The sequence below is a fragment of the Struthio camelus genome, chromosome 17 (assembly GCF_040807025.1).
Source record: "Struthio camelus isolate bStrCam1 chromosome 17, bStrCam1.hap1, whole genome shotgun sequence".
NCBI classification, from domain to species: Eukaryota; Metazoa; Chordata; class Aves; order Struthioniformes; family Struthionidae; genus Struthio; species Struthio camelus.
The window spans coordinates 13,011,232-13,036,495 of record NC_090958.1 but is presented as its reverse complement, the minus strand read 5'-3'; the positions used below and the strand labels follow the sequence as shown (position 1 = coordinate 13,036,495).

Here is a 25,264-nt window from a genome sequence, read left to right as displayed (position 1 = left end):
TCACAGCCTCCTAGTGTCCCCCCAGGGCCCACCTGCATGGCTCACCTCAGCCAAGGACCTCTGTGCAGGGCACCAGCCCAAACCAGGGCTTCCAGCCAACTGCTAGAGCCCAGGCTGAGAAGACCTAGGCCAGCCCAAGGATCCTCACAGTACTCAGGGGTTTGGATCCAGCCTTTTATTCTGAGAGCAATAAGAATCACCTGTGGAGCTAATCACAGGGTTGGTTAGAAACAGGGGAACCTTCTGCTCTGGGAACAGCTCATATCCTGAAACACTTTCACATTTCATTTTGGAATGGAAATAAGCCATTTTCCATGGCATTGATTTGTTTTTTTTTTTTTTTTGGAAGGGTTCTGAGAAAGATTCAAAAATTTCAAAGAAACTTTTTGCACAGTGTGCTGGGCACTGGGTAAGAGCACCTGTGGCTACACAACAGCAAAACTAGGCTTTCAGTGATCACCATCAAAATTAACAGAGTCCTGCAGAATGTTTGGAGCTTCAGATAAGTCATTATTTTGCAATAGAAGCTATGTTGTATCACAAAGTTTCTGACTAGGTGTAGATCATCTCTAGGCTTTTGGTTCAGCCTCATCATGAGGCAAATGAAAGCTATTTAAACCTCAGTGCAACCAGCACGCTCAACTTCTCTGCATTTCTTGTCTCTCTCGTTCAGTTCCCGCTTGCCACTGCAGAAGAACTGGCATGAGATTAGATCTGCTCAAAAAGGGCTGAGAAGAAAGCAACAAAGACTAAGGAGCATTTTCTTTCCTCAGCTTTTTTGCTGTTGATCTCTTTCCGAAATTTCCAGCCTTGTGCTTTTATAATGTTCTAGTACGTGAAAGCATTTGTAACATAAAATGTAACACTCCATGGAGCAGGATGTGATACTGAAGCCAAATGGCCAGATGCTCTTTGCTGAGCTATTTCCAATGCTCCCACTTTAGCGAGTGCTTTTAACGGTATTGGTAAGCTCCAGCCCCATAGCTTGCTGGCAATTTCATGCTAGAACACCACTGCACTAGCTTCTGATGAAAACATTGTTTTCTATTCAAGGTTACAGTTATCTTCAATTTAAAAAAAATTACAATCTGGTTGTGCAGATAAACTGCAGGTAGGTAGAGAATTGGATTCTCTCCTCAGAAAAACGACTGTGAATCCCATTTGGAGTACAATTAAGAATATATAAATTATCTAGTAGGAAAAAAACCCAGGTATTCCCACTCAGGAGGAATAGGCCAAGAACCATCTTTCAGCTGTCTGGCTTTGCGATACGCTGTTTGCACGTTCCTCTCTCCAGTGTATGGGAAGACCCTTTACGGGGAAAAACCTCTCGTTTCCAAAGCAGTTATGTCAGACATTTGAAACCTGGCACCAGAAGCTGGCTGTCAGGCTGGAGCTCTGTCTGTCCTGTTCATCTGCTTTTTCATGGATCTCTCTGGTTCACTGCACTGAGGCAACAGCAGAACCAGAGTAACCAGAGTTGCTAACAGCTCCTCAAAACGCAGGCTCGGAATTGCGGCGTCTTTGGGACTGGCTGTAACGCCGGCAAGCGCGTCTCCACCTACAGCGAACTCTGGCTCCTTTTGCAGACAGAACGCGCTATTGCTTTACACCAATGTCGAGCCTAATCGCACCCTGTTGGCATCGATGTAACTCCATTGAAATTAAAAGATGCTGAAAATGTAGACTAGCAGAGAACTTGGCTCATCATATATGCATATCATCATAGAATAAAAGCCTATTCCAACCCCTGTTTTACAGAAGGGAAGGAGTTGCAAATTAATATAATCCAGGCACCAGGAATTCAATCCTTTCAAGATTTTCTTGGTGCTTGACTTTACAACCTTAACATTCTTTAACCTCAGGAAATGCCTACAAATATGCTAAATTAAACTGCAGACAGAATAGAGGACACCTTTACTTATACGGCTTATCTGGAGAATGAGACCGAGCAGATTTATCACAGAGGTCTTTGCTACTTGTACGACTGGGAAACTTTGAGAAAGAGCAGATTACATCCCTTGTCAGGATTTTGCTCTGGCTACTCAGAAACGTTCATACAGCATTTAAGTGCATGCTGAAAATGGTAATTTATGGCACTTGCGTGTGAATAAGCATGTGCATGCGCTACATTTTCAGATTACCAGAAATTGTGAATTTTTGTAAAGGTCATTTAAGTGAATCTCCATTTAAATGATTAAATGCCTTCAAACTGAAAAATTTTCTCTTAAAACTTTCCATTTGAAAATGAGTTAATTAATACTAAAAATCACAGCTTGGGAAAAAGTGAAGTAAAAATGAAGCATTTTGGAATTACTGCAATAAGACATTCTGATTAACCTGTATTTTTGTTAAATTTTTGCTTTTTGTTTTACCACAGCATGTGCTAAAAAACAATACATTTTGAAAAACAGCATTCCTACTTACTTCTCAGCTCTAACACTAGGGGCCTGGCCTCATGAATCATACAAGGTAAAAAGCGTGGTCCAGAATTTAGAATTAAAATTTGCCATACATAAACCTTGTGACATTTTTATTATAGCATACCAGCCCAGAATCTGCGTTTAAAACACTGACTGCTCAAAGGAATCTAAATCTCCTTAGCTGAAGGTAATAAAAGCAGGTCAAGAATTCACTACTCGACAACCCACCGTTAGCATTTCCGCTCAGAGAAAATACAGCTCGTCTGCTTTTAAAAATAGTGAAGCTGGGCCACATAGCTTAAGTTTGGGAAGTGTAATGATTTGCTTGTGTATGAAAGCGTATTAGGCAATGAGTTTTATTTCCCGGGAGAGCGATTCCAGTGAACCTGCACCATGATTTTCTAACACACAGTATTTCTGCAAAGGCAGAGGTGGGCCTGTGTCTCCGTGCACATAACCCATGTTCGCTTTTGACTAGCCACCTGGCCACTGTTAGCATGTAACCGTAACAACAAGGAGAGCAATGACCTGAACTTTTTTTATCCCGTTTTCAAGCAGTCTTTTCCGGTCCCAGAGCCAGTAACCAAAACTGGTCAAAGCTACCGGTGACACATCGTTACAAGCTGAGGTCACAACTAACCATAAGCATCCAACTAGGCACCCCTGGAGAACTAAAGACAACGGGATCATCACTTGAGTCCTCCACAGAACTGATTTATCACAGTGGTACCTAAGGACAATTAATTTCTCTGGTCACAACTGCATAAACACTAGGTTTCTTTAAGATGTCTAAAACTGAGTAGTCATTAGATAGCACCTGAAAGAAATCATCTACGAGTGCAGATCCCCTCCTTTGAAATATATCATGGTGCTGTTAAAGAAAAAGCAAATTGGTTTATCCTGGTCTTAATAAGAGAGAACAATTTTTGCTTTCAGCTGTCTCTGCGGCAACAAATTTATCTTTTATGTTGTTTGGATTCTTATTGGTGGAAACAGAGTTTCATTTGTACTAGAGCATCCCTTAAAATAAAGGCTTGATCTCTTCCCACCTACCATTACTGTAGATGTGGATAAAATAAAAAGAGCAACGATTCATTCACCTTACCACCAGTGTTCCAGAGAAACAGAACAGAGCCTAACTGTAATGATTAATGACTCTGCTATAAAAAGATGGATCATAAATTCCTTGCATTAGGTCAAATCATAAAGTAGGCTTTGAATGTTTATATGATCCCTTTCTAAACAATTAAGGGTATCTGTAGCTTCCACTAAGAAGGGAACTTACATGAGGCTTGTAAACCACACCGTTTCTTAGTTGGTGAGTAAATAATACATAGTCTATTAAAACTACTAATTTATGTTTCCCAACACCTCCAAGGCATCCCTGGATAATTTCATAATTTGGCATTCTCATCTGAAGGGATCGTTGCCTTCCTCTACATTTCCAATGCACATTTGAACAAGGACCAAGCACGCTGGCATTCCACTTACCGTTGGGACATCTCACTACACTACAGGTCAGACAGACCATGTGGAGACCAGGAGTGGCAAAGACCAGCACGATCCAGCCTGAATCTAGGAGGTCTCCTTAAGGCACAGACACATCCACTGCTCCACTGCAGAAGAAAGTACCATCACTTTCCCTTATCTCTGCTTCCAGGTTGGCAAAAAGACAGCTGAACCACAGATGAAATGAAAATCGGGTTCACTGGTTGCACAAGGACACAAGGTGGCAGAGCAGTGAAGCAGCACCAGGCACTGATGCAGTAAACAAGCCAAGTTGCCTGTGTTTGTCAAGGGCACCTCATCCATGCAGGAGTCAGCTATAATTCAACCTTGTAAATTCCTAGCAAAAATTGGCTTTCAGATCTTCACAGACTATTCTCATCAGCTTTAGAGACTGTAGGTTTGTGACCACTAGCAGAATAGCACCATTTCTCCATAACAGAATTCAACCCTATATTTATCCATCTTGCAGTGAAACTGTCATCTTTGAAAAATACAGTACCAGATGACATTATGTAAGGGTCCATCTATTTCCCTACTACTGCAAACCTGCAATCATGCCCACCTCCCTTTTATTTCCCAGAACGGCTGGTCCTCTTTCTCATGCAAGCCAGAACCTTTCTAGCCTAGCAAACAAGACACTGGCTTAACTGCAAAGCTACCCCAACTAGGAGAATGTTGCAGCTCTAACCAAGGAGAAGTTTAGACAGAAAAGGCAACATAAGTAAAAAAAAAAGAACTGCAGACCCCTACATATTTTCAACAGATGTGGTAGCCCCAGTCAGGTACCCAGTTTATGCACTGTTTACTCAAAACAGCAAATCTCTTAGGTTAATTATTTAAATGCTCCCATTTACAGAATTTAGAAAAGCGAAAAGCTGCTAGTGGAATACCCAAGATGATGATATTTTTAATAAACAATAGATTTAAGGGGGATTAGCTCGGTTATCAAACAGTATCCTCCCAAATCAGCTCATTAGCTGCACTGCCTTTCCCAATTTCACTTTATTAGAACAATTTAAATGAAGGTTCATTAGATGCAATGTAATCTAATTCAGACACTCCAAGCCTAATCCCTTTTCTTTCAGCTGTTACATGATGAAAATTTGCAAAGAAATTTAAAGGATTACGGCTATAGCTTTTTTAAAATAGGGACCATTTTCAGCAGAATGTGTCCTAACGTTTTCCCCAGCTTTATTTCTTGTTCTTCCCCATTACTTGTCCACTGATTTATTCCTACCCTTTTCTGTCTTTCGTTGCTCCACACAAATCAAGTCACCCATGGGCAATGGTCTCCCTCCATGCAGATGCAAGGGACAGGCCAAATACTTGGCCTCTCCTCCCTGCTCAGCTTGCCTAGGTGCAGACTCCACTACTGCACCACTTTGCAATAGATGGTGTTTCCCTGGCAAAGCCACGTACCAGGGAAACGCAGCACTTCGCAGTGACACTTGAACGGATAAACAGGGAGGCCTGAACACTGGCTGCTGCAGAGAAAAGCTTGAAAGCATCAGGTGGGGATTTACTGCACAGATTCAGTGCTCCACCAGGCTCACAGTTGTGCCACACTCTCATGCAAAACCCATGCTGTGTGGCTGCGCCCTCCACCCTGGGCTGCAAACCACAGTCAATATTCACTGTATAGGCAGCCTGCCGAAGGGCCAAGGACAGACCCTGGCGTTGGGTTGTAACTCCATAACTTCCTAGTCAACCTCCTGCCCTGGTGGCCCTGAGTCCTGGTTTGCTGTCAGCTGGGCACTGGCTGCTGCTCTGGACGCTGATCCCTGCATAGCTCAACATATGGTGCCATTGGGGGGGGGAATGATTTTTTGCAGTTTACTTCTAGATTCTGGAATTAAAAAAAACAAAAACCAAACAACTTTGTAAATTCACAGTGATTTTATAAATATCCTGTGGAGGAGGGAGGAAATTCCTGTGCGTTTTCATACTGCTAGTTCCTGACAGCTCTGAAAGACACATTGGGAGGGATCACATGGAGAACTTGCACATTAAGAGGCACACGCTGTGCACTACTATGCTAGATGTAGGCTGAAAATGTAGATTAACAGATCCATGCTGTGGACAAACTGTGCATTCTATGGTTTATTTCAGAATGAACTCATTCATACTCCTATACTTTTAGAAAGTCATTTTCAAACACTACAATAGGGTTAATTATTCTTTCTGGGGGGGAGGGGGGAAAAGAATGAGACCTGGCTCCTGGGTTCCTACAGACTTTAACAGGTTTCCATATGCCTGAAAACCTGTCCTCACTCACTTCAAATCCTTGGCTCTTCAAGCAAGTGCCATTTCATAATCCTATTAAAACCTTTGCTTCTGTTTACCAGGAGCCCTAATCGTACTCAGCAAGTTCTTCTCGTCTAAGGAAGAGCGACAGCTTTCAGACTTCTTAGGAGGCTTATTCATCAGCTATGCCAGACTTTCACCAGGGCGTTCAATCTATTCCGGGAGCAGCCATGTGGAAAAAGTTTCAAACAGCTCAAAGCCCTGCACAACGATAAAGGAAAGCTCACACAATCCTGGTAATAGCCTGACCATCTTAAGGAAAATTGGATGATTTGTGGTAACAATTTTTCTGTCCCCAATGTGAATTCTGAACCTCAAAGAATAAGCAGCACAGTCGCACAGTCTCACCGTCCCATTAAAAATCCTATCCCTCCTGTGATGCTGGAACAACAAATACAAGCCCATACATGAAAACAAACTCCTGCCACAATGACCTTCTTCAAGCCACTGGTGTGAAGGAATCTGTAGCCATTTAAAAAAAAAGAGACAGATACAGGATGAACTAATTTGATGTTCTGTGTTTCAGCATGAGCAGAATATTTGCTTTAATGAGCACATAACATGCACCAGGGATGTGTTACTGTGGGGCGGGGGGGGGGGAATAATTAAACAGCCAGCTTTATAATGAGGAAACTGTGTTCATGCAACATTAAGTGGACTAATTTCCAAGTGCTAAGCAATGTCAGGTTCCTTGGATTCCAGAAAAAACTTGTAGGCCAGCAGCACCTTGAAAACAAGCACAAAACATCACAAACAACAAACCTCTTCTAGACCCAGGGTTGACTAAAGCCGTCCTGAAGTCATCTGGCTACACTTTGCAATGACCTAAGAACAAGGCAAAATTCAGCTCTCCTTTGCTTGTTTTTGCAGCTTCATGGAGGTGCTGCTTTATGTGAGACCATCTCCCCGTACAGCTCTCTACCCTGAGCTCAGTTTGAACTCCGGAATTCCTGGAGACACCAAGGTGTTCAGCCTACAGAACTTCACTTGGGCTGAAGGGGAGCAGAGAAGGTGTTGCCCAACAGGTAGGAGGAGAGATGGACTCAAAAGTCACTCAAATTGATATCCTTTTCAAAGAGTGCTGTAGAGAGAGGTCCTGCTAAGCTTAGCTCTTCCACACGTGGCATCCTTCCTGAAAACTTCTACTTTGCAGCTTCTCTAACATCATTCTCATGTAAGTCTTTGGGGCCAGCAGAAACAGATACTTGTACCCCTTTTTAAAGAGGACCCTTAGAGTTTTAAACTATCATAGCATTCATCATGTGTGGTGTGTAGAATATTACAACTGACAAGTCCTACCAGCCTGGCCTTAGTTTTCCATTGGTACTGCGTCTGCTAGACCACGCACCCACAACATTATCTAGGCACAATGAGCAAATGAAGTACTATTAGCACAGCTCTGTTTGTATCAGAAGAGTTACTGGGAAAGGGCAGAATCTGTCTCATTAGTTCAAGTACTGCCAGAATGAACCGTATTTCTGACTTTCATCAGTTGTCTCAAAGCCAATAAGACCAGAAAAGTTCATCTGCTGGGACTGTTAGTTCCAGATAGCGCTGCAATATCAACTATTTCAGTGTAATAGCCTATCAGTTAGACTGCAACTCTGCTGGGCCACAGGCTCCCCATCTTTCTTTCCAAATTGACACCACACAAAGTCTCTTCTTTGTTACTCACCCTCATGCCTAATTCAATGTTTTCTCCTCCATAGACCTCCATACCAGGGTCAAGCAAGCCGATCTCACCAAAGTATTCTCGGTCCACTACAAATGAGCATCCAATCATGGCTGGTGTTCTGCATGGAAAGAGTAGAAAAGAAAAATGAAGGCATTTATTAGATACCACAGAACCCATTTCATAACAAGTTTAGACAGATGAAACACTTTTTAGCCTTCAAGTCTACATTTACAACCAGGTTTACTTACTAGCCTGCACTCACATCATATTACATCCCCCAATGGACAGGGGATCTTGTGTGACCAGATCCAGCCAAATATTTAGCACGCTGCCAGACTCGCTTGGATCAGCTTTCTGAGAGACAGACACAAGATGGGAGATCAAGTGTACCGCGCATGCAGGCAAAACCTCAAGCTGTTTTTGCTCTGATTGACACAGCCGCTGTGCTGGAAGTGGTTTACTGCCACACGGAGGGTAGCACAAGAGCTAGACAGCACTTTATTAGAAAAGTAAGGTGCAACAAAACAGAAGCTTTGTCAGAAATGAGGAATCTCCCTACCTACATATTTAAATTATGTGCATGCTGAGAACTTTGGATCAATTATGGGGTTAAGCAGGGCACATGTCATCTTGGTGGCAGCTGCAGCCCTGCTGAGGTTGTTCCAGGAGCAACACTTGCATGTTTGCTGAGGTCAGTCCTTAGAAGAGGAAAATCTTTCAGATGAAGAGATTCTGCCCTCAGATTTGCTACTGGGTGACTCGGGACAAATCACTGCCCTTCCACAAGCATCAGTTTCCGTATGTGTAAAACCACTGTTCTGCTCCCTGTTATAAAGCGATCTGAAACCTGGGCAGCATTACATTGGAATAAGACGATTATGAGATCGTTTACCACATGAACATTATTTTAATGAAATGCAAGCAAGATACATTTGCTTGTTTCATTTGCCTACGCGTTCTCTACATCTCTGCATTGGTCACAACACCTGCCCCTTCAAAAAGCAAAGTAGGAACTAGGTTTCTTTACTATTGCTCAAAATTTCAAAATTTAAACTTGACTGAATCTAACATGGAGAAACAACATGAGCCTGCAGCACCACATTTGACTTGCAACTCAACTGCAAGTTGCACATAGTCATCCCACAGTCTGATCTACAGGACAGGCACAGATCCAGGCCCTGTGGACAGAGCCACCCATTTCAGTGGGATCCTAACAGATCAGTCTGCAAAATCAGGGAAACTGTAGCCTGTAAAATCATTTCAGAAACTGAGTGCTTTCGGAGCTGTCCTGGAAGAATGAGCTGTGCTCCCTCTTCCATTGAAAGGGAGGCAATTCTGGACCATCTGGCAGATGCATCATTTCTAACAGTGCTTTTGTAAAAAGACATCAGGAAGGTTGTGGTGCTTACCAGTTGTCTGTTTTCTAATAGAACAGAGAACGCTCTATCTATGGCCCAAGTTTTTATATATACACCATGAGAATGGCATATAGAAACAAGGATGATGAAAAATCTCTAAAACGTATTTTAAAAGGTCTCCTTTGTAATGGACTTGTGTTATACTATCACTATGAATTCTCTCTTATCCATGATACCTACATGTTTCTTCAATTTATACAGAAAGCCATTCACAAGATAGTTACCTGTGACATCTGAGAAACACATTTACGAGGCAGTTTCATACACACATGAAAAACTGCCCCAGCTAGGAAAGCAAACACATTTTGTGCCAATGTATTGGTGGCTCTCACTGGTATCAGTAGGCGGCTGCTGGAATGGCGTTATCACATCAGGTCCTTTTTCTCATCAGGAGTTCACCATCTCTATGGCAGGTTAAAAAGGCTTCAAACAAATGGCCAAGTATACGGTTAGATAAAACAATTCTTTGCGCCTGGGCCTGATACATATCCCAACACTGCAGCACACAGTTCGACCTGTGACAGGAACTATTTGGTACCCTTGAAAAGGTTCATTTGCTGAAGCACTGCTATTACTTATCTGTAATGGACTCTGCTGTAACACTCGCATTACTGGTACTGCTTCAGCATCTCTCCCTTGCACTTTTTCTCTGTTTGAAAGCCATTGCAACCTCTCAGATCATTACAAGCCTATGCTGCACTGCACACTATCCCACTCATGTTTTCTCTGCATAATTGAGAAAGGCAGCTGTTGATAGAAACACATTTGATCAGCACAGTTTCTGACAAAGAAGCTGAAATAGCTTGATTAACTCTCAAGTTCCACTCTACAGAGTGAGATACATTCCTTGGACCATGAGCTGGGAAGGGTTAGACTCAATGATGTTTACAAAGGCACGCATTTTGTTTTCCCAAATGACTTTGGACTGCAGTGAGGGCTCTCATCTGGCTCCCTGCCCCCATTCATTCAAAAAGGCTGGAGGAAACTGAGGCCAGAAGCCTCAAACCCCACTAAGAACCCTACTGGCCCCACGAGCAGCCTCAGTACTTGGACCTCTCCCATTTTGCACGGCCCCCTTTTTTTAAGTGCAAGAAATGCCAGCACTTTGCTGTTTGGTGCTGTTATTTGTGAAGACTCCGTTGAATCAATCTCTCATGAGAAGTGATCTGAGCACTCTACAGAAACCATGCATGGTCCAGGTACTCCTGCCTAGATACATCCATTTTCTAGTGATGCATAGGCTTCATCAGGTGCTTACATCGGCATCTCTGTGAGATGGATGTCATTTATAAATTAAAACTATTTCCTAAAAATGCATCTTCCTGTTTACAGTTCCTACAGCCATGCCTGAAGACAGACTTGCCTAAAAAGGCTGAGAACTCTCCTGTAGAGAGGAGCAGGCTTACCCTACACACATCCCACTGTCATGCCCTGTATCACTAAAAAATGATTTTTAAGCTACAAAGGAGTGAATTTGGTCTGAAAAATGAAATAAAAGAGGGGCATGGCCAAGGAAAGTGAATTTAGTAGTTCTAAAATATGCCTTTGAGGGAATGTTTTAGGTATTTCTTAAGCTTTAGCCATGATAAAAAGGGTAGGAAGGAAAAGAAACATCAGTAACTTTCTTCTTTTGCCTCTTCATGTATTTAAAGGCAAGCATAGGCTTCAATGGAAAAAGACTAGAGCACTACTGCTTTGCAAAACTGAGCTGCTAGCTAGCGATTAGACCCATTCTCTTTCCAGACCCCTAAAAAACCTGCTGGAGGCAGCTCCTTAAAGCAGTATGATGCTCCCAGGAGGATGTGTTTCTCCTTCCTTCCCAATGAGGAACGGTACCTCTAGGCTTCGCAGGCTGCTCTCAGGTGCTGGAAGCTCTCTCCCTGGAGGATGGATTTTTGCAGCTGCCGTCTCTGCCCATTAAAACACTGACTTGTTAATTGAATGGGGGTGGGAAATATATTCTGGATGCAACTACATAATCATCACTTGCAGATGAATGCCTCTGAGAAGCACAGACTTTTCACTTCTCTCTCTTCTATGTTTTATTTCTTCTAATTTGATATATTCAAATGCAGGCAGACCCCACAAGCCTTCACAGCATATTCAGGAAAAAAAAAAATGTTTTCAGGAAAGCAACAATAGCAGGACAATGGCAGAGGGAACCACATCCAACTCTCCACCGAAGCCAATCAAAAATTGCCACTGTCAGTGCCTTTCTCTATCTGAATGTGGCTGTCCACAGCCACTGCACACCTGCACAGCAGCAGCCCTAGAGGCTGAATGAGAGTGTGGTCACTGTGGGAGCAGCTGGAACTCAGCAGCCTCTGGCTCTGCCCCCGGCCACATCCTGACTTGGGGGAAGAACTTGCCCACGGTGCCCTATGTTGAATTTTCGGAATATTGCATGTCGATACTTCCATCATGTTCAACCAGAGTTTTGGGCATTCAGTCCTCATGAAACCCAGGCTCTTAACTTTCCCGTGCTTTGACTGACCCAACTGTAAACTAAGAATAGTGCTACTGCACAGCTCAGTGAGCTGGTAACAGCGCTGTGAGTCGGGAGACCTTGACTCTGTTCCCAGCTCTGTCATTCATCTGGTCTTCAGTGAGTCACCTCCCTCGGCCTTTGTTTCTCCATCTGTGAAGCACAAATAATAACACTGCACAAAAGTTTCAGAAATGCCTCAGCAGCTTAAGAGCCGAAGACTCCCTTCTAAAAATGTTTTAAGTAAACGGAGGGTACTTTTGTACTGGACTGCAGTGTAACATTACCATGTTGCAAATACTTTTAAAGAAAACTGCCCCTAAGACAGCGTATGACCCTTGCTTGGCTGCCAGGGCTGTTTTTTCTCCAGTACCTGAACAAACTCCAATATATCTACCACTTTTAGTACACGGCAAAGACTCCCCTTGAAAGTCAGAAACGGATATATGAGAAAAAACAACTACGTTAGCACGTCTTAAATACCGCTCACTAGCCAAGGGGCAGTAAGTGTGAAGGTGCATGACCTCAGCGCTTCACAGCTGCAAAGTAAAATATATTAACTTAAAGCACACCTGTTTTATACAAACGGACCTTTTCCCTTAAGTCATGGTCTTCCTCTTGTAAAACAGTGCTATTTTTAGAAGGAAGACATAACAAAATAGTCACTGAAGGTGCGCTACTTATTGCCACCACCTCAAAGGTGTTGGGAGAGTTAACTGATCTGTGCAGCATTCTCTGACACTGCTGAGGATGCTATAAGCATAAATTATTATTAACAGCAGCAGTCAAAGGATAATGTGAGAAACACAGTAAAATGGCTTTTGCAGCTAAAATGTAAAATGCAGCACAGAACAGTATCGATTCTGCACTGGAGAAAGACAGAGCATAGTCAATTTGTGGAAATTACCTGACAGCAGACCTTACTCTGCGGATTGCCTTGGGGAAAGGGAGGAAGCAGAGAGAATGGCACTTCGCAATGGTAAATCCGCTCGCTGCTGCGGCCGGCACAGCGGTGGCAGCTACAGCGAAGAGAGGCACCATATGGCAGGGGCCAGTGCCTGGTCTGCGACGGATACCGGGAGCAGAGGACATGAGCCAGAAATGAAAGCCACTTGCTGTAGGTCTGAGTTAAGACAACTTTCTTAGCAAAAGCAGCTGGAAACACTCTCTGTATCTCTTCTCTGCTGGTACCCGCAGCACCAGTATCAACACTAGCAGCAGAAGAGCTGCACTAAATCAGATGCTAGATCTCCAGGAGCCTGGCTCTGTCTTCGCCAGGGCAAGGTGGATCCCCCCGCTTTCCTTCCCTTTGCAGACGAACTGAAGGGAGCTGCTGGGTGGCTTCATCGAGAAAAAGGGAAGGAGAAAGTGAGGAGTGCAAGGCTTCATGTGAAATGATAGGGCTTCCTCTCCTTTCTACATCTTTGCCCCCCTGCCTCAAGGTCACTACGCATGCAGTCAAGTTGCATTTGAAACTGTTTTCAGAGCACACGGTGAGTCCCGTTTCCAGGACAACTGACCTACATATACATGTATACATATATATATATATATATATGTTCATAGGCATACAGAGAAAGAAGGAGAGAGAGATACTCGGACGACACATCACACGCCATATCCTTGAGTTTTACATTTTTCCTGGCAGAACGTTTCTTTGATTTAGGTTCCTAAGCAGTACCTCACCCCAGTCTGACAGATGAGTGGGGAAACCTGCATGGTACCTCGACAAGCATTTATTTTTTTCTTACAAATCATGTCCTTTGCAATAAAGAGTCACATCAGGCTGTGAGAACAGAACTCAAGGACCGATTTGCTGTTCAGGAGCTACAGGAAAAAAATGACAAGCTTAATGATAGGCAGGCTTGTCAACTGCTTTCGCGAGCTACAGCAAAGGGAAAAAGCAACTGAGAATGCTTGGCTAGGAAAGCAGGGATGAAGAATAACTTTCTGATGCCCCACAGAAGCACACTTTTCAGAACAGGCAGGATACCCATCACAATCTGGACAAATAAAGAAGAAACAGCTCTGTTGTAGGCTCCTATAAACCAGCAACTAAAAAGACAACCATCAATAAACCAGTTTTATTACTGCATGACAGCAGGGTTCATCCCCAAAGACGTTTCAGATGAGCCCCTTCCTAAGCTCGGGTACACAGATGGATTCCTTCCTGGGGCAGCGCAGACCTGAAATGGCTGCATCACCAACGTCAGGGCAGATCAGCGTGAGGCCTAATTCGCATTCAAGATGGTGACACACACTCTCAGCGAAAGCCAGCAGCACAGACAAAACCACTTTTGCTTGGGCATGCCAGACCCTCGTTTTTATGGATGAGTGAGACGCACGTGCTTTCGGGAGCTGCTGACTCTGTGTGTACACATACGCGTTCGCTACTGGTGCCACGTTATGGTATATTAAAGCAGTAAGTGGGAACATATGCAACAATGTAACGCACCACTGCTGCTGGAGGAAGATAAAATGAAAGCTGCGCTATACGTGGCTGAGCGAGGCTGACTAATGAGTCTTATGTTAGTGGCTGCTGATCATGAAATCAAACACAGAGCAGTCCCTCAAATCACAGAAGGCGAAGGAAAAGGGCCAGGGACAGAGCTCTGGGTATGAGACGCCTCCCTTGCTGTTCCAAAAAACAGTAGCGTCTTCTGCATACAGAAAAAAAAAAAAACGAGCTTGTTTCAATGCATAGTCAAATTAATTAGAAAGCCTCTGAAATAGTATTCCTGGTTACACAGTTTGTTGCCAGATGATAAGGATGTTTTTGGGCAGCGTGTTCTCAGGAACGCAAATGGAAAACGACATGATGGACACTGTGTCAAAATAACAATCCTCATTTAAATCTTCAAGTTACAGACATCTTACATCTCAAATGTCAAACATGCAAAATAGATTGCCTGCAGAAGCCGATTTGGGGAACTTCAATTGCCCTGAATTTCAGAATATTATCACAGAATAAAATAAGAACTGACTTTAAACTATCAGAAAGCTTTGAAGCCTGACACTTTATTCTTGTTAGCTCTTTACTGTTTGCACTTCACACCTTTTGTCGCGTGGACAACAACGGCTGATCTGATGTTTTATGGTGTGTGCTTGGCATGACTACCTATACTGTGTCCCACTGACTTGAGGGACAACTCCTGTTCCCTTACGGCAAGGCTCTGTGCAGGATTATAGGGCTGTTCAAGAAGGCAGAGGATCAGGCTTCAAATATCAGCACACCTCTAACAAAAGGAGAAGCAAGCACATCTGTTGTGTAATCCAAGACAAAAACAGAAACTGGCCTCTGCTTTCTAAATGTCTCACCCGGTTCTGCAGATTGAGGATATTTATTCATACAGTCCAAACATCACAAATGACAGGGCTCTGATCCTCACTGATACTGAGGCAAAAATCTTAAATCCCTTTGGAGATCTAGGAGTAAGTACTCAGCCACACCAGCCGTAAAACCAATCATGGCGTTATTAGCCTTTACGTTTACAAAATGCATAAGCTGACACAAAACCAAACTCCTATTTGCTGAAGACACTGTCAGCGGAAACCTTAGACAGGACAGTGTCAGCAAGGATTAAATGAACTTGGAGTTTTCATCCTGATAAAAAGTCCTGAAATTTTATGAATGGGCCATCAGGTACATGGACCCAAACAGCTTCAATGTGGACCACTTTGAAATGGAAATCTCAGTTATTGTACAGAGCATGGAAAGCTCATTACAAAACTAAAGTTTGTGTCAAGCTAACAGAGATTTTTGCAAAAGTCTGCTCACTCCTCTGATTTCTCTTTCCTTTTGAACATACTCCTTAAAATTTTTACAGTTAGCAAGTTCCCATCATGAGTGATTGTATTTCAAATCCCAAGTCTAAAACCAGACTTTTGATTCTTTTCATCAATAACACTCACACGTTCCCTCTTTCCATTACCATAATTACACTGACATATCACTTAAAAGCCACAAAACTGCATTGTATTTCTATAGCCAGGCATAACAAAGCGGCACAGCCAAACGGTTTAGCAAATCCATCCAGGTGCTCCTGCTCAGGACGCCCATCAGAAATCAGTGCCGTGTGGCTGTAAAGTGGATGCTCCACTCTCTTAGATCACTGCCTTCCAAGCACATGTTCCCACGGAGACGTGCACATGTTCACAGTTCGACACTGATGTCTCTGCGTTTTAGGGCATGTAATTCATAATTTGCAGGAGAGATACTTATGTAATCAGAACATCTCAGTGCTCCTGGTATTTGTCAGCAAGGCTCAGTATCTCTACTCCTAGCTCCGCTTGTCTCATCTCTCTCTCTGGGCAGCATATGCATTGTCACATTGGAGGGTTTCTTCCTTCAGGTTCTGCTCAGAATAAAGTTGCTGCTCTTGGGAGCCAGCCACTTAACGTGCATCAGATTTCAATGCACGTAATGCAGATCCAACAATACTCAATACTTGCTTTTTTGGACTTGATTCGCTGTTGTATCAGTCCGACTCCGTGCCAGTATAACTTCAGCAAAAACCTGAACATAAATGTGAGGAAAGCCCATCTTAGCAGGCCTGTGGCAGTGAAAGAAAACTAACTCTTCCCCCAGTGTTACAGGGATGAGATTCCTTATTAAGTATTAAAAAGGTCTGCGGTTGGATTTCCAGGAGTGCTTTGCAGATGCAACTCCCATACTTTAGGAAGCGTGCTAGTTACCTTCACTGAAAATCATGTCTGAGGAACTTGCTGAGGTTTAATCTCTTGGTTCAGTCTTATCTCATATGTCATCATTGTCTCCAGAGAAGGCATTCAAATACTAGAACGACTCATGTGAAAATTAATATAGTGATTCTATGTATAAACTGGAAGTAATGAAGTGTGCAAAACCTCTCAGGAATAAAAACCAGAAACTCTGATTTCAGAATGAAAGCTTTGCCTAATTAATTTTTCTTCATCAATAAACTATTTCTCAGGGCTGAGTGGAAACAGATATAAAACACCTGCTCTTTTAAAACAATTTGAGAAGAGCAGGGCAAGTTATCCAGGAAAACTGATACTTTCCTGCTCATTGAGGTTTCAAGCTGAGTAAAGGGTCAGTGACGAAGGACAGTGCTATTCCATGATAAATAAGGTTAATGTTACTGCATAGCTCTATTTTGCAGTCACGGGGCATGCAAATGAACCTAAGAACAACTTGCAAAACTTGCTCAAATACAGACTGAAATATTACTCTCTGTATGATGGCCAGATCCTGCAAGACAGCCCCATCCAACCAGACACCTAGAAATGTGAGCAGTCCGTCTACATCCTTCTACTTCCATAAGGCCACTTGGATGCTTTCAGTTGGGTGTGTTGTTTGAAGCGATGGATTGGAAATGGACTACTCGGACCTGACAGGTCAAGCTCTGTGATGGAAGAAAAGGAAAGCAGAGCATCATCTCTGCTAGAGCCTCCAACGGGACGACATAGGGGAGGTTTCAGCTCACTTTAGGATGAGGCTGATGTACATCAAGATGAAGATGACTCTACAGTGGTAATTTGAGTTCTTTCTAAGAAACATCCAAAATAGGGCAAAGAAGTCACAAGTGCATGTGCAGGCTTCATATTTTTATAGCATTTATTTAAACAGTTACTAAAAAGAGTAATCTTCACCCAGCACAGTACATCTCAGAGGAACTGTGAGACAGCCATCTGCACCAGAGAGGAAGGGCTAGCAGACATGAATCTCAAACAAAGGTGAAAAAAAACTCTGTTCTCCCCCGTTCCTGTTCTCCTACTGTGACAGTAACAGCTCTCAAAAACACCATCACTATTCCTGAAAAAGTATTTCCTTAAAAAAAATCCACTTTTGTCAGGCAAAATGTTACCTCACAGAGGAAAATAGAATGGCATCTCACTAAATTTAACGGGCTCAATATTCATGCCAGCGTCCACTGGGGAAAAAAAGAGATGAAAAGATAGATCATGCTAAACACCAAGGGCCACAATATGAGCCCAAACCACACTTTCACAACGAGAGCATTTGCATTTCTGCCTGCACAGCACTGTGGCACAGCCCTGAGATGTGACACACGCATCCATGGCTTTGCACGACCATCTGTTTTACACAGTTTCATTTTACTATCCCTGCACAAAACCTACGGCCTTGCTTCACTTAAATTCTCCCTTGGCAGGCAGCTGAGATGGAAGCATTGTTAGCACCAAAGTGACAGCACATGGGAGATTTACCTGATGGGAGCTGACTCATCGCCTTTATCGAGCCAGTCCTGCGGTGGGATTATGTACATGCACCAGAGCCCCCAGTTGTAGCCGTGGGCGGCGTTAGCATATTGCTGCACTTCAAAAGTGTTGTACTTGATATTGTCAATTGCTGGTAAGATGATCCGCTTCCGATCTTCTTTGATCCGGGTAAGTGCAGGTTCCACCCTGAGAACAACAAAAATAGCAAAATGTTTTACAGCCATGCGGTAATCCCAGACACCCCTTCGCAATCCAATGAACCGAAGTTCTCTAACACAGCAAGTAATAACCCAGTGAGCTGGCAGCCCATAACGCAGCCCAGCGTGACTGAAGGCACCATATCCTTAACAGGATAGGGGCATGGTGGAGTTAACCCACACAGCAACAGCACATGAATCGTTGCCTCCATGGACCTGTGCTGGAATACAGTCCTCCATCCTCACTGGTCCATATCGCACCTACCAGGCTCTAACAACCCAAAGTTGTCCCAGACACTTATTCTGAGGTCTGGAGTTCATCATTTCAACATGCATTGGGCAAATGTTGAGAGAGCCTGTCACCAACTGGAAGTAAATGATCGCCTGTCAGTGATTAACATCCGCTTGCTCTTGCTGACAAGGCCTGAAGAACACCACCACCCACACCTAGGATTGAATGAGTCTGAAGGTTGCTCAGAGGCTTTAATCTTGTTTTCTAAGAGCTGACCCCATCGGATCTAGTTTGAATGACAAGCGTGGCTACGTTACACCTTCTAAAACCTCTTTGGTGATGAGAGGGTTTCAACTGCCAGATGGTGCAAAGGCAGCAAACTGCAGGAAACGCGCTGTCATTTCAAAAGGCTTTAAAACATCAATGTGCTTTCAACGGAAGCTACATCCCAAAGTGTTTCAGGAAAGCATAAAGCCTCAGTGCAAAAATTTGCGGCCAAGGTAGTCTGAAGTTGCTGTGAATTTACAGAGAAACTGATCCAAAGAGGTAGCAGGTTTACATAAGGGCAGAAAGCACTTCTCAGCTGTATCAGAAACAGCCACAGGTTCACTCTTTTGTAACTCTGTCTCCTTGAAATAAGCTTTGAAGATTTTGCAGAGCTCTCTCACATCTATCTTTTCTGAGGGAATGGTGGTTTGTTGGGATTCACAGAGGTAGTCCAGGTTTGAACACTAATTTTTTTCTCATTATTCTTTTGTTGTTGGTTAAAAGGCAATTGTTCCTTTCAATCCTGTTACTTTATATTTTGTTTGTTACCATATATCTTCTTGTGTAGGCTAACAGAAAGGGACAAGTTAGGAAATTAATTCAACCTCCATTTTCATCCTCCATTATCTCAATCTCAAGTCTCACAACTTTTATGATCTCTTCTGTAAGAAAACAACATTTTCTCTGTACTTCAGTATAGCCACAGTGTTCCTATTTTGTGTGCACAGATTCCATTTCACTTAAAAAAGGTCTTGCTACTGCTCCCTTCTTTCCTACTCGCCCCCCCCATCAGTACAAAAAGACAGATTCAGTGATGCCCTTGACTCTTGGTGATGAGCTACTGCAAATAAAACATCACTAAACAACGTAAAACAAGGGCGTATCTGACAAAAAGACAAGGTGTTGCAGCATTTCATCTGGAAAGAAGTCTAAGAGAATTAAACTGGTTTTATTTAGACTCCTCCAGAAAAGTGACATTTGAATTTAATCAACTGGATGCTAGTAACATTGAATGTGGAAGCTTGAAAAAAAAAAAGATGATCACAAGGAAGGTGGGAAGAGAGGAACCACTGTGCAAGCTGCAGGAATCCCCCTTGCCTTCTCCCTGGAAGCCTGGCCAGGAAGGTTATGAACAAGAAGCTGTTCCTCCCATATGTAACGTATGTTGTTTTGTTAATCTGTTCTGGGAATAAGTCAATGCATCCCTCATGACCGGAATGGCCCAGTCCTGCAAGATACCAAAGGCCTCCACAGAAACATGACAGTGCATCACTCCCAGGGGAGTGACAGTGGCCTCTGTTCCCTTACAAGCTGTTAAATACCTTTTTGGCTTTGAAATAGTTCCTTAATCAGTAGGATCTTGTGCAATTTTTTTTCTTTTTCGTTGCATGGCATTTAAAGAATGGCACCCCAGACACAAAGTAGACTATTTTTTTCTGCTGGAGAGATGAGAAACATCTGAGATATTCAGGACAGTGCAGTACATTATTCAGAATGCCAACTCATGAGATCTTCAGGCCACACTCATGCACACCCAGAAAGAGCCAATGAGACCTAGTAAATCAGGATAAGCAGCTTCTGTTATTTACACAAGTTTACAGTTATAAGATCAACTGCTTTAAAGAACAGCAGGTCTCCAACAGAAAAATTCTTGCTACTCCAAGAAAGCAGGGAAGAATTAAGAAAAGATGAATCTATTTTGTTCTCCTCATATCTGCACTCATCAGCTTAGAGACAGCAGAAAAAATTACAGCAGAATAACTGAGATGTCAGCCAGCCACTCTTCTCCCATCATGAAGCGTGTGCCTCCATCCGTGGCTGCGGTAATTGCTGTGTATATTATCAGCAAGAGGCTCTCCCACACCCTTCTGTCCTCAGAAACAAAAGCTTTCAAAATACCAAAGAAAAGGTACACTTTTTGTGTACCTTTGTGTACATTTGTACACAAATGTCACTAATGACAGGCCACTAGTTGTCTGTCTGGAAGCAGAACCTCCTCTTCTTTGTGGCTGTGGGAAAAACATCACCTTGGAGCAGGTTGCTCTCGAGTGGTAAGCACCTGCAGCAGGAACCCAGAGGACAGGGGATCCCTGTGCCTGTCTTGAGCGATGGGCAACAGGGCAGAGCACCCTGCTGCTCTTTCATCCTGGGTGGCTGACTCCTATCTGTGTTTATTTAATAATCATGGAGGAATGAGAGAGAGAGAGGCCCAGCTAGCCAGTTCTGCAGTCATTCGGGGCAGTTTGCTGCCCCTCACTTTTGGCACAGTCAATTTGCAATAAGTAACAACAAACATTATCAGGGTCCTCATTCCAAAATTGACTCCAAGTTCCCTTGCAAACCAAACAGCATCTCATAAGATGGCACAGTCCTGCATCCCTTGGGCATCTCTTCGACAGATTTGGTGCAGCAGAGAAGTCACAGAGCAGAGAGACTGGATACTCTAGTCAGATCTTGTGCTTATGACAGGACACAGAGCTGCACTGAGCCACTCCCATAACCTGCAAGAATATATTTTGTTTGAGCCTAGTCTTCAGATCGGCTCTGCAAATGCAGGAAAGCTCACTGCATGCTTTTTGACGTAAAAATCTCTAAATGTGCTCCTCCTATAAGAATCTTGTCATTCCTATTCATACCTGTCACAGGAAACAGGCCTTTGAAAAGTAAGGAAAGACTGGGAGATTTCAACCTACTTTACTTTTCTTCTTTAGAGTTTTTTGGTCACCAGCTTAAGGTCCTCAATTTCATAGATGTTTATGCTGATACAAAACAGGGCCCTTTAACCACATAGTCCATCATGCCTGCAGTTGTTCTGGAGTTTCTACATTTACTTCTAGACTTCCACTTTGTGTGCTCATTTTTGTCAAGTACCTTTCTTTGAAGGGTAGGTTGAGATCATGTAAACATAAAAGCTAAAAGACACAGAGTTCTTCTCCCTTAATGTCAGATGTCTACAATACAGACCGATATACCGAAGGTAATTGCCTGAACTCCCTTCATACTCAGCAGACAGAGGCAGATACAGGCACTTTTACAGTAAGATTCTTCTCCTAACACGGTAGAGACTGAAAATAGGTGACATGAATAATGTTCCAAAGGAGTCTATTTTGACTGTATCAGGAATTTAGACTGCTATTTTGCAAGACATCTTAAAATTGGGCTGTTGGAAGTCCATCTCCAGGAATGGTGAGAGAAAGGATGTGAACAAAATATTAACACACACTGATTTTCAGCCCTCAGTCACGTTGTGATCATCATGTTCGTTTGAAATACTAGGCAAGGTCCTCATCATTTTCTTTGCAACAAAAAAACCAATCCATTCCCAACTCTGGTACAGCTATCACATTAGACATCACCAAGCTACTTCCTTGGTTCTGTAGCTGATGAAGTCTCCTTTTTATTGAAGTGTGTGGTCTGAGTTTATTACCGCTTGACTCAATGCTTTGTACCAGAACGACACACAAAGGGATCTCTGCAGTCTGATACAAGAGTCTGAATGTCTACCAGTCTACCAATCTGATGTCCCAGATTCTCAACTTTCTTGAACGCTGAGGTACCTGAAAGCTGTCCGTGTGATGGCTTAAGTTCTACTTCAGGCTCCTGCACACAAGAAATGTGAATGCTGAAGATATTACTACAGTGTTGATAACCCTACTCATGTTACAGATGAAGTAAAATACCATGCCAAGGATACAGAGTGAATCAGTATGAAAGCAACAGCTGAAACTGTATTTTATCAACTTCCCATTCCACTGAGCTGACTGCGAGAGGGATATTCAGACACCAAGCCCCAACTCTTCTCAATGAGATCTACAGGCACATTTGAATCCCAGATTCTGCCAATGCCCTCGCACCACTGAAACTGCTTGTGCTCTCTGCTTTTGCACCTGCCAAGATGCCTAGGTTACCTGGATAGCCAGTCTACCTAGTGGAGAAGTGCTGTAAGCTTCAACAGGACTGGATAATGCACTGCATTTACGTTTCATGGATTACTTAAGATAAGCAATGTGAGTCATTTCTTATTGCTAGGCATTGCTAGCAAAGTCCGGCCTTGGCATAATTCTATTGGATTCAATGGACTTACACAATGGCCTGTCTCCGTGGACTGAGCTGCACTATCTGTTGTCAACTTAGCTGGTAATTCTGGCTTTGTCTAATTATTAGGGTTTTTGAAAGGATTATGATGAAATCTTTCCTGGTAATTTCTATTTTTCCCTCGGTTTTAAGCTTCTAAATTATTATGTGGATTTACTCACCCTCTTTCTAGACACTAACGCTCTTTTCCCAATTTTTTCCCCCTCTTCTCTTCTCCACTATGCACTTGGAGAAGTCAGGTACTCCTGGCAGCTCCCAGGACAAACAGGACAGCGTGGAAGAGGCTGGTCCAACAGGGTTCAACATGCTGTGCTGATGAGCTGCGGTACGGTCCTTGAATGTTTTCTTTCCACAGACTTTACTGAACCTTAAATACTTCCATCAGCATTTCCAGTTTTGAACTCTTGTCAGAACTGCTAGCGGTGGCAGTGAGGCGGGATTCAGCCCTGACTGATTAGGTATATAAGCCAGATGTGAATTTTGAGATTCTTCCCCATTTTTCACAGGTGCAGAAATATTAGGTTCCTAGCCTGTATCTAAGTCAACATACTTTATAGGCACAAAGTAGCAAGTACTCTTGACAAATTATTAATCGGAAAAAGAGGAAAAACTCTCCCAGGTGTATTCACAGACATGATGGATTTCTGTAAACTACACATAATCACAACATTCAGCTTTAAAGATAGTGCTTGGCCTCATCCAGGTTTTTTTTACATCTAATAAAAACCTAGCAGACTGTTTTGGCTGGAATTTGTGTGACAAAAACGTTCCTCCCTTTTATCCACTCTAAAAATATATATTTGTCAGTGTCCTCCTCTCTTTCTGAATAGACTGCTAGTGGATGGCTAAAGCCAGAAGAGAGAGAACAGTAAATTTAGCTCTCTTATAGACTCCACTAGGCTAATGGGTATTTTTAATTGGGATTTATTTCTCTGAAGCAGTCTCAGAAATATCGTTACACACTGCTGAAGTCTCATTCCCAGGCCTCAGCCCTGAGGCTGACAGTGCATGGTCGTTTCTCCATAAAGCATACGGCTTTCCCATGATCTCAGCGTGTTCCCCACGGGTACAAGGACGTGCTGGCAGGCACATCCACAACGGGTGCTTTGCAAAGCAACTCCGTCTTGCAGAAACTCTCATGGGGAATTTGTGGACGGAATCTCTGATCAGGAGCAGAATCACAAAAGTTGTCTTGCTTTGTCAAAGACTGCGGAGTACCTCACAGAACTTCACATACATTTCATGTACTTAATGCTTTTGCCTCCTGGTGGGTCTGGATTTCCTAAGATGCTGAGCACCCATGTTGACTTCAGTAGGAACTCCAGCACCGCCAGTACCATGGGCCTCAAACAGTAAGCGCTCCCAAGAGAAATATAAGAGCTGGTAAAAGAAATGGCAGGCAGAATTTAACCCAGAGTATAAAACAAGCTTGTAAGGAGACTGAGAGCAATGGCACTGTGATCAGACTGTCTTCTCTAACCTCATTGTAAGTCTATCTCTGAATGCATATGCATCCTGTGCTTAGCAGTGGGCCAACTCAGAGCAGCTCAGACTCGAGAGGAAATCATAGCAAACAAAAATTGTATGCTGTCTTACCTCCTTATCAGATTGCCAGAGTATCTATGCCAATGGGAAAGTCTGTTTTTTCACAAAGCTAAAAAGAACAGTTCCTTCCCAAGCACAGATGACACAAGTTAGTAACGGGCTCCTCAGCACATACGATTATATAATTCTCCCTTTAAATATGTAAAGCCACCTGCTGACTTCAAGCAGACTTTTTAAAAGGCACAACACCGGAATAAACATGTGATCTAAGAGAAATCACATGCATGCCGCAGGCCAGATCCTCAGCTCTATGACTCCTACTTCAATGGACTTCACAGGAAGCTTTGCCAACATGCATCGTCCAAGGAGCTCACTCCAAAAACCTAGAGCTCCTGTCAGTTCTTAGGTAGATTGATTATAGTACGCGTCTGTCAATAACCCCTTTTGTTTCTAAATGGCACTTTTCTGAATATGTCCAAAACCTAACCGCTTCCTAAAGTGACAGGGATCGTGTTGGGAAAGTTTTCTCCTAAATTCTGTCCCTGTCACAAGTGATCACCCTACTACCCTAGACTTCAGGATGTTCTGAGAAAAATGTATGTCTTTTTTGGCTCTCCATCATCACCAATCTAATTTTTACTGCAATAAAAAATGAAGAACTAACATTAAAAAAACCTTTTTTTTTTAACCTTTCACAAAGCAGAATTCTTCTAGCAAGCTCTCTTCCATATAAGAAATAAGTGAGAGACAATATGGTCTCACCTGTTAGATTTTATAGCTCAGTGGGTTTAACACTGTACTTCACCCTGGTTCCACCACTGCTTGGCATCATGAAGTAAAAACTTAACATAGAAACTGAAGAAAAAATTCTGTGTAAACTGAAAGCTTATTTTGC

General features: G+C 43.0%; 1 protein-coding gene across 7 annotated transcripts in view; it reads right to left on the bottom strand.

Annotated features, from left to right (window-relative positions):
• Positions 1–25,264, bottom strand: part of GALNT9 (polypeptide N-acetylgalactosaminyltransferase 9) — a 454,657-nt gene that overhangs the window by 70,763 nt on the left and 358,630 nt on the right. For all 7 annotated transcript variants that reach the window (XM_068911122.1, XM_068911123.1, XM_009666684.2 and 4 more), the window contains 2 exons: positions 18,022–18,219; positions 7,912–8,029 (listed from right to left, as the gene is read on the bottom strand). In XM_068911122.1, the coding sequence (XP_068767223.1) occupies positions 7,912–8,029; positions 18,022–18,219 (316 nt within the window). The remainder of the gene's footprint in view (positions 1–7,911; positions 8,030–18,021; positions 18,220–25,264) is intronic.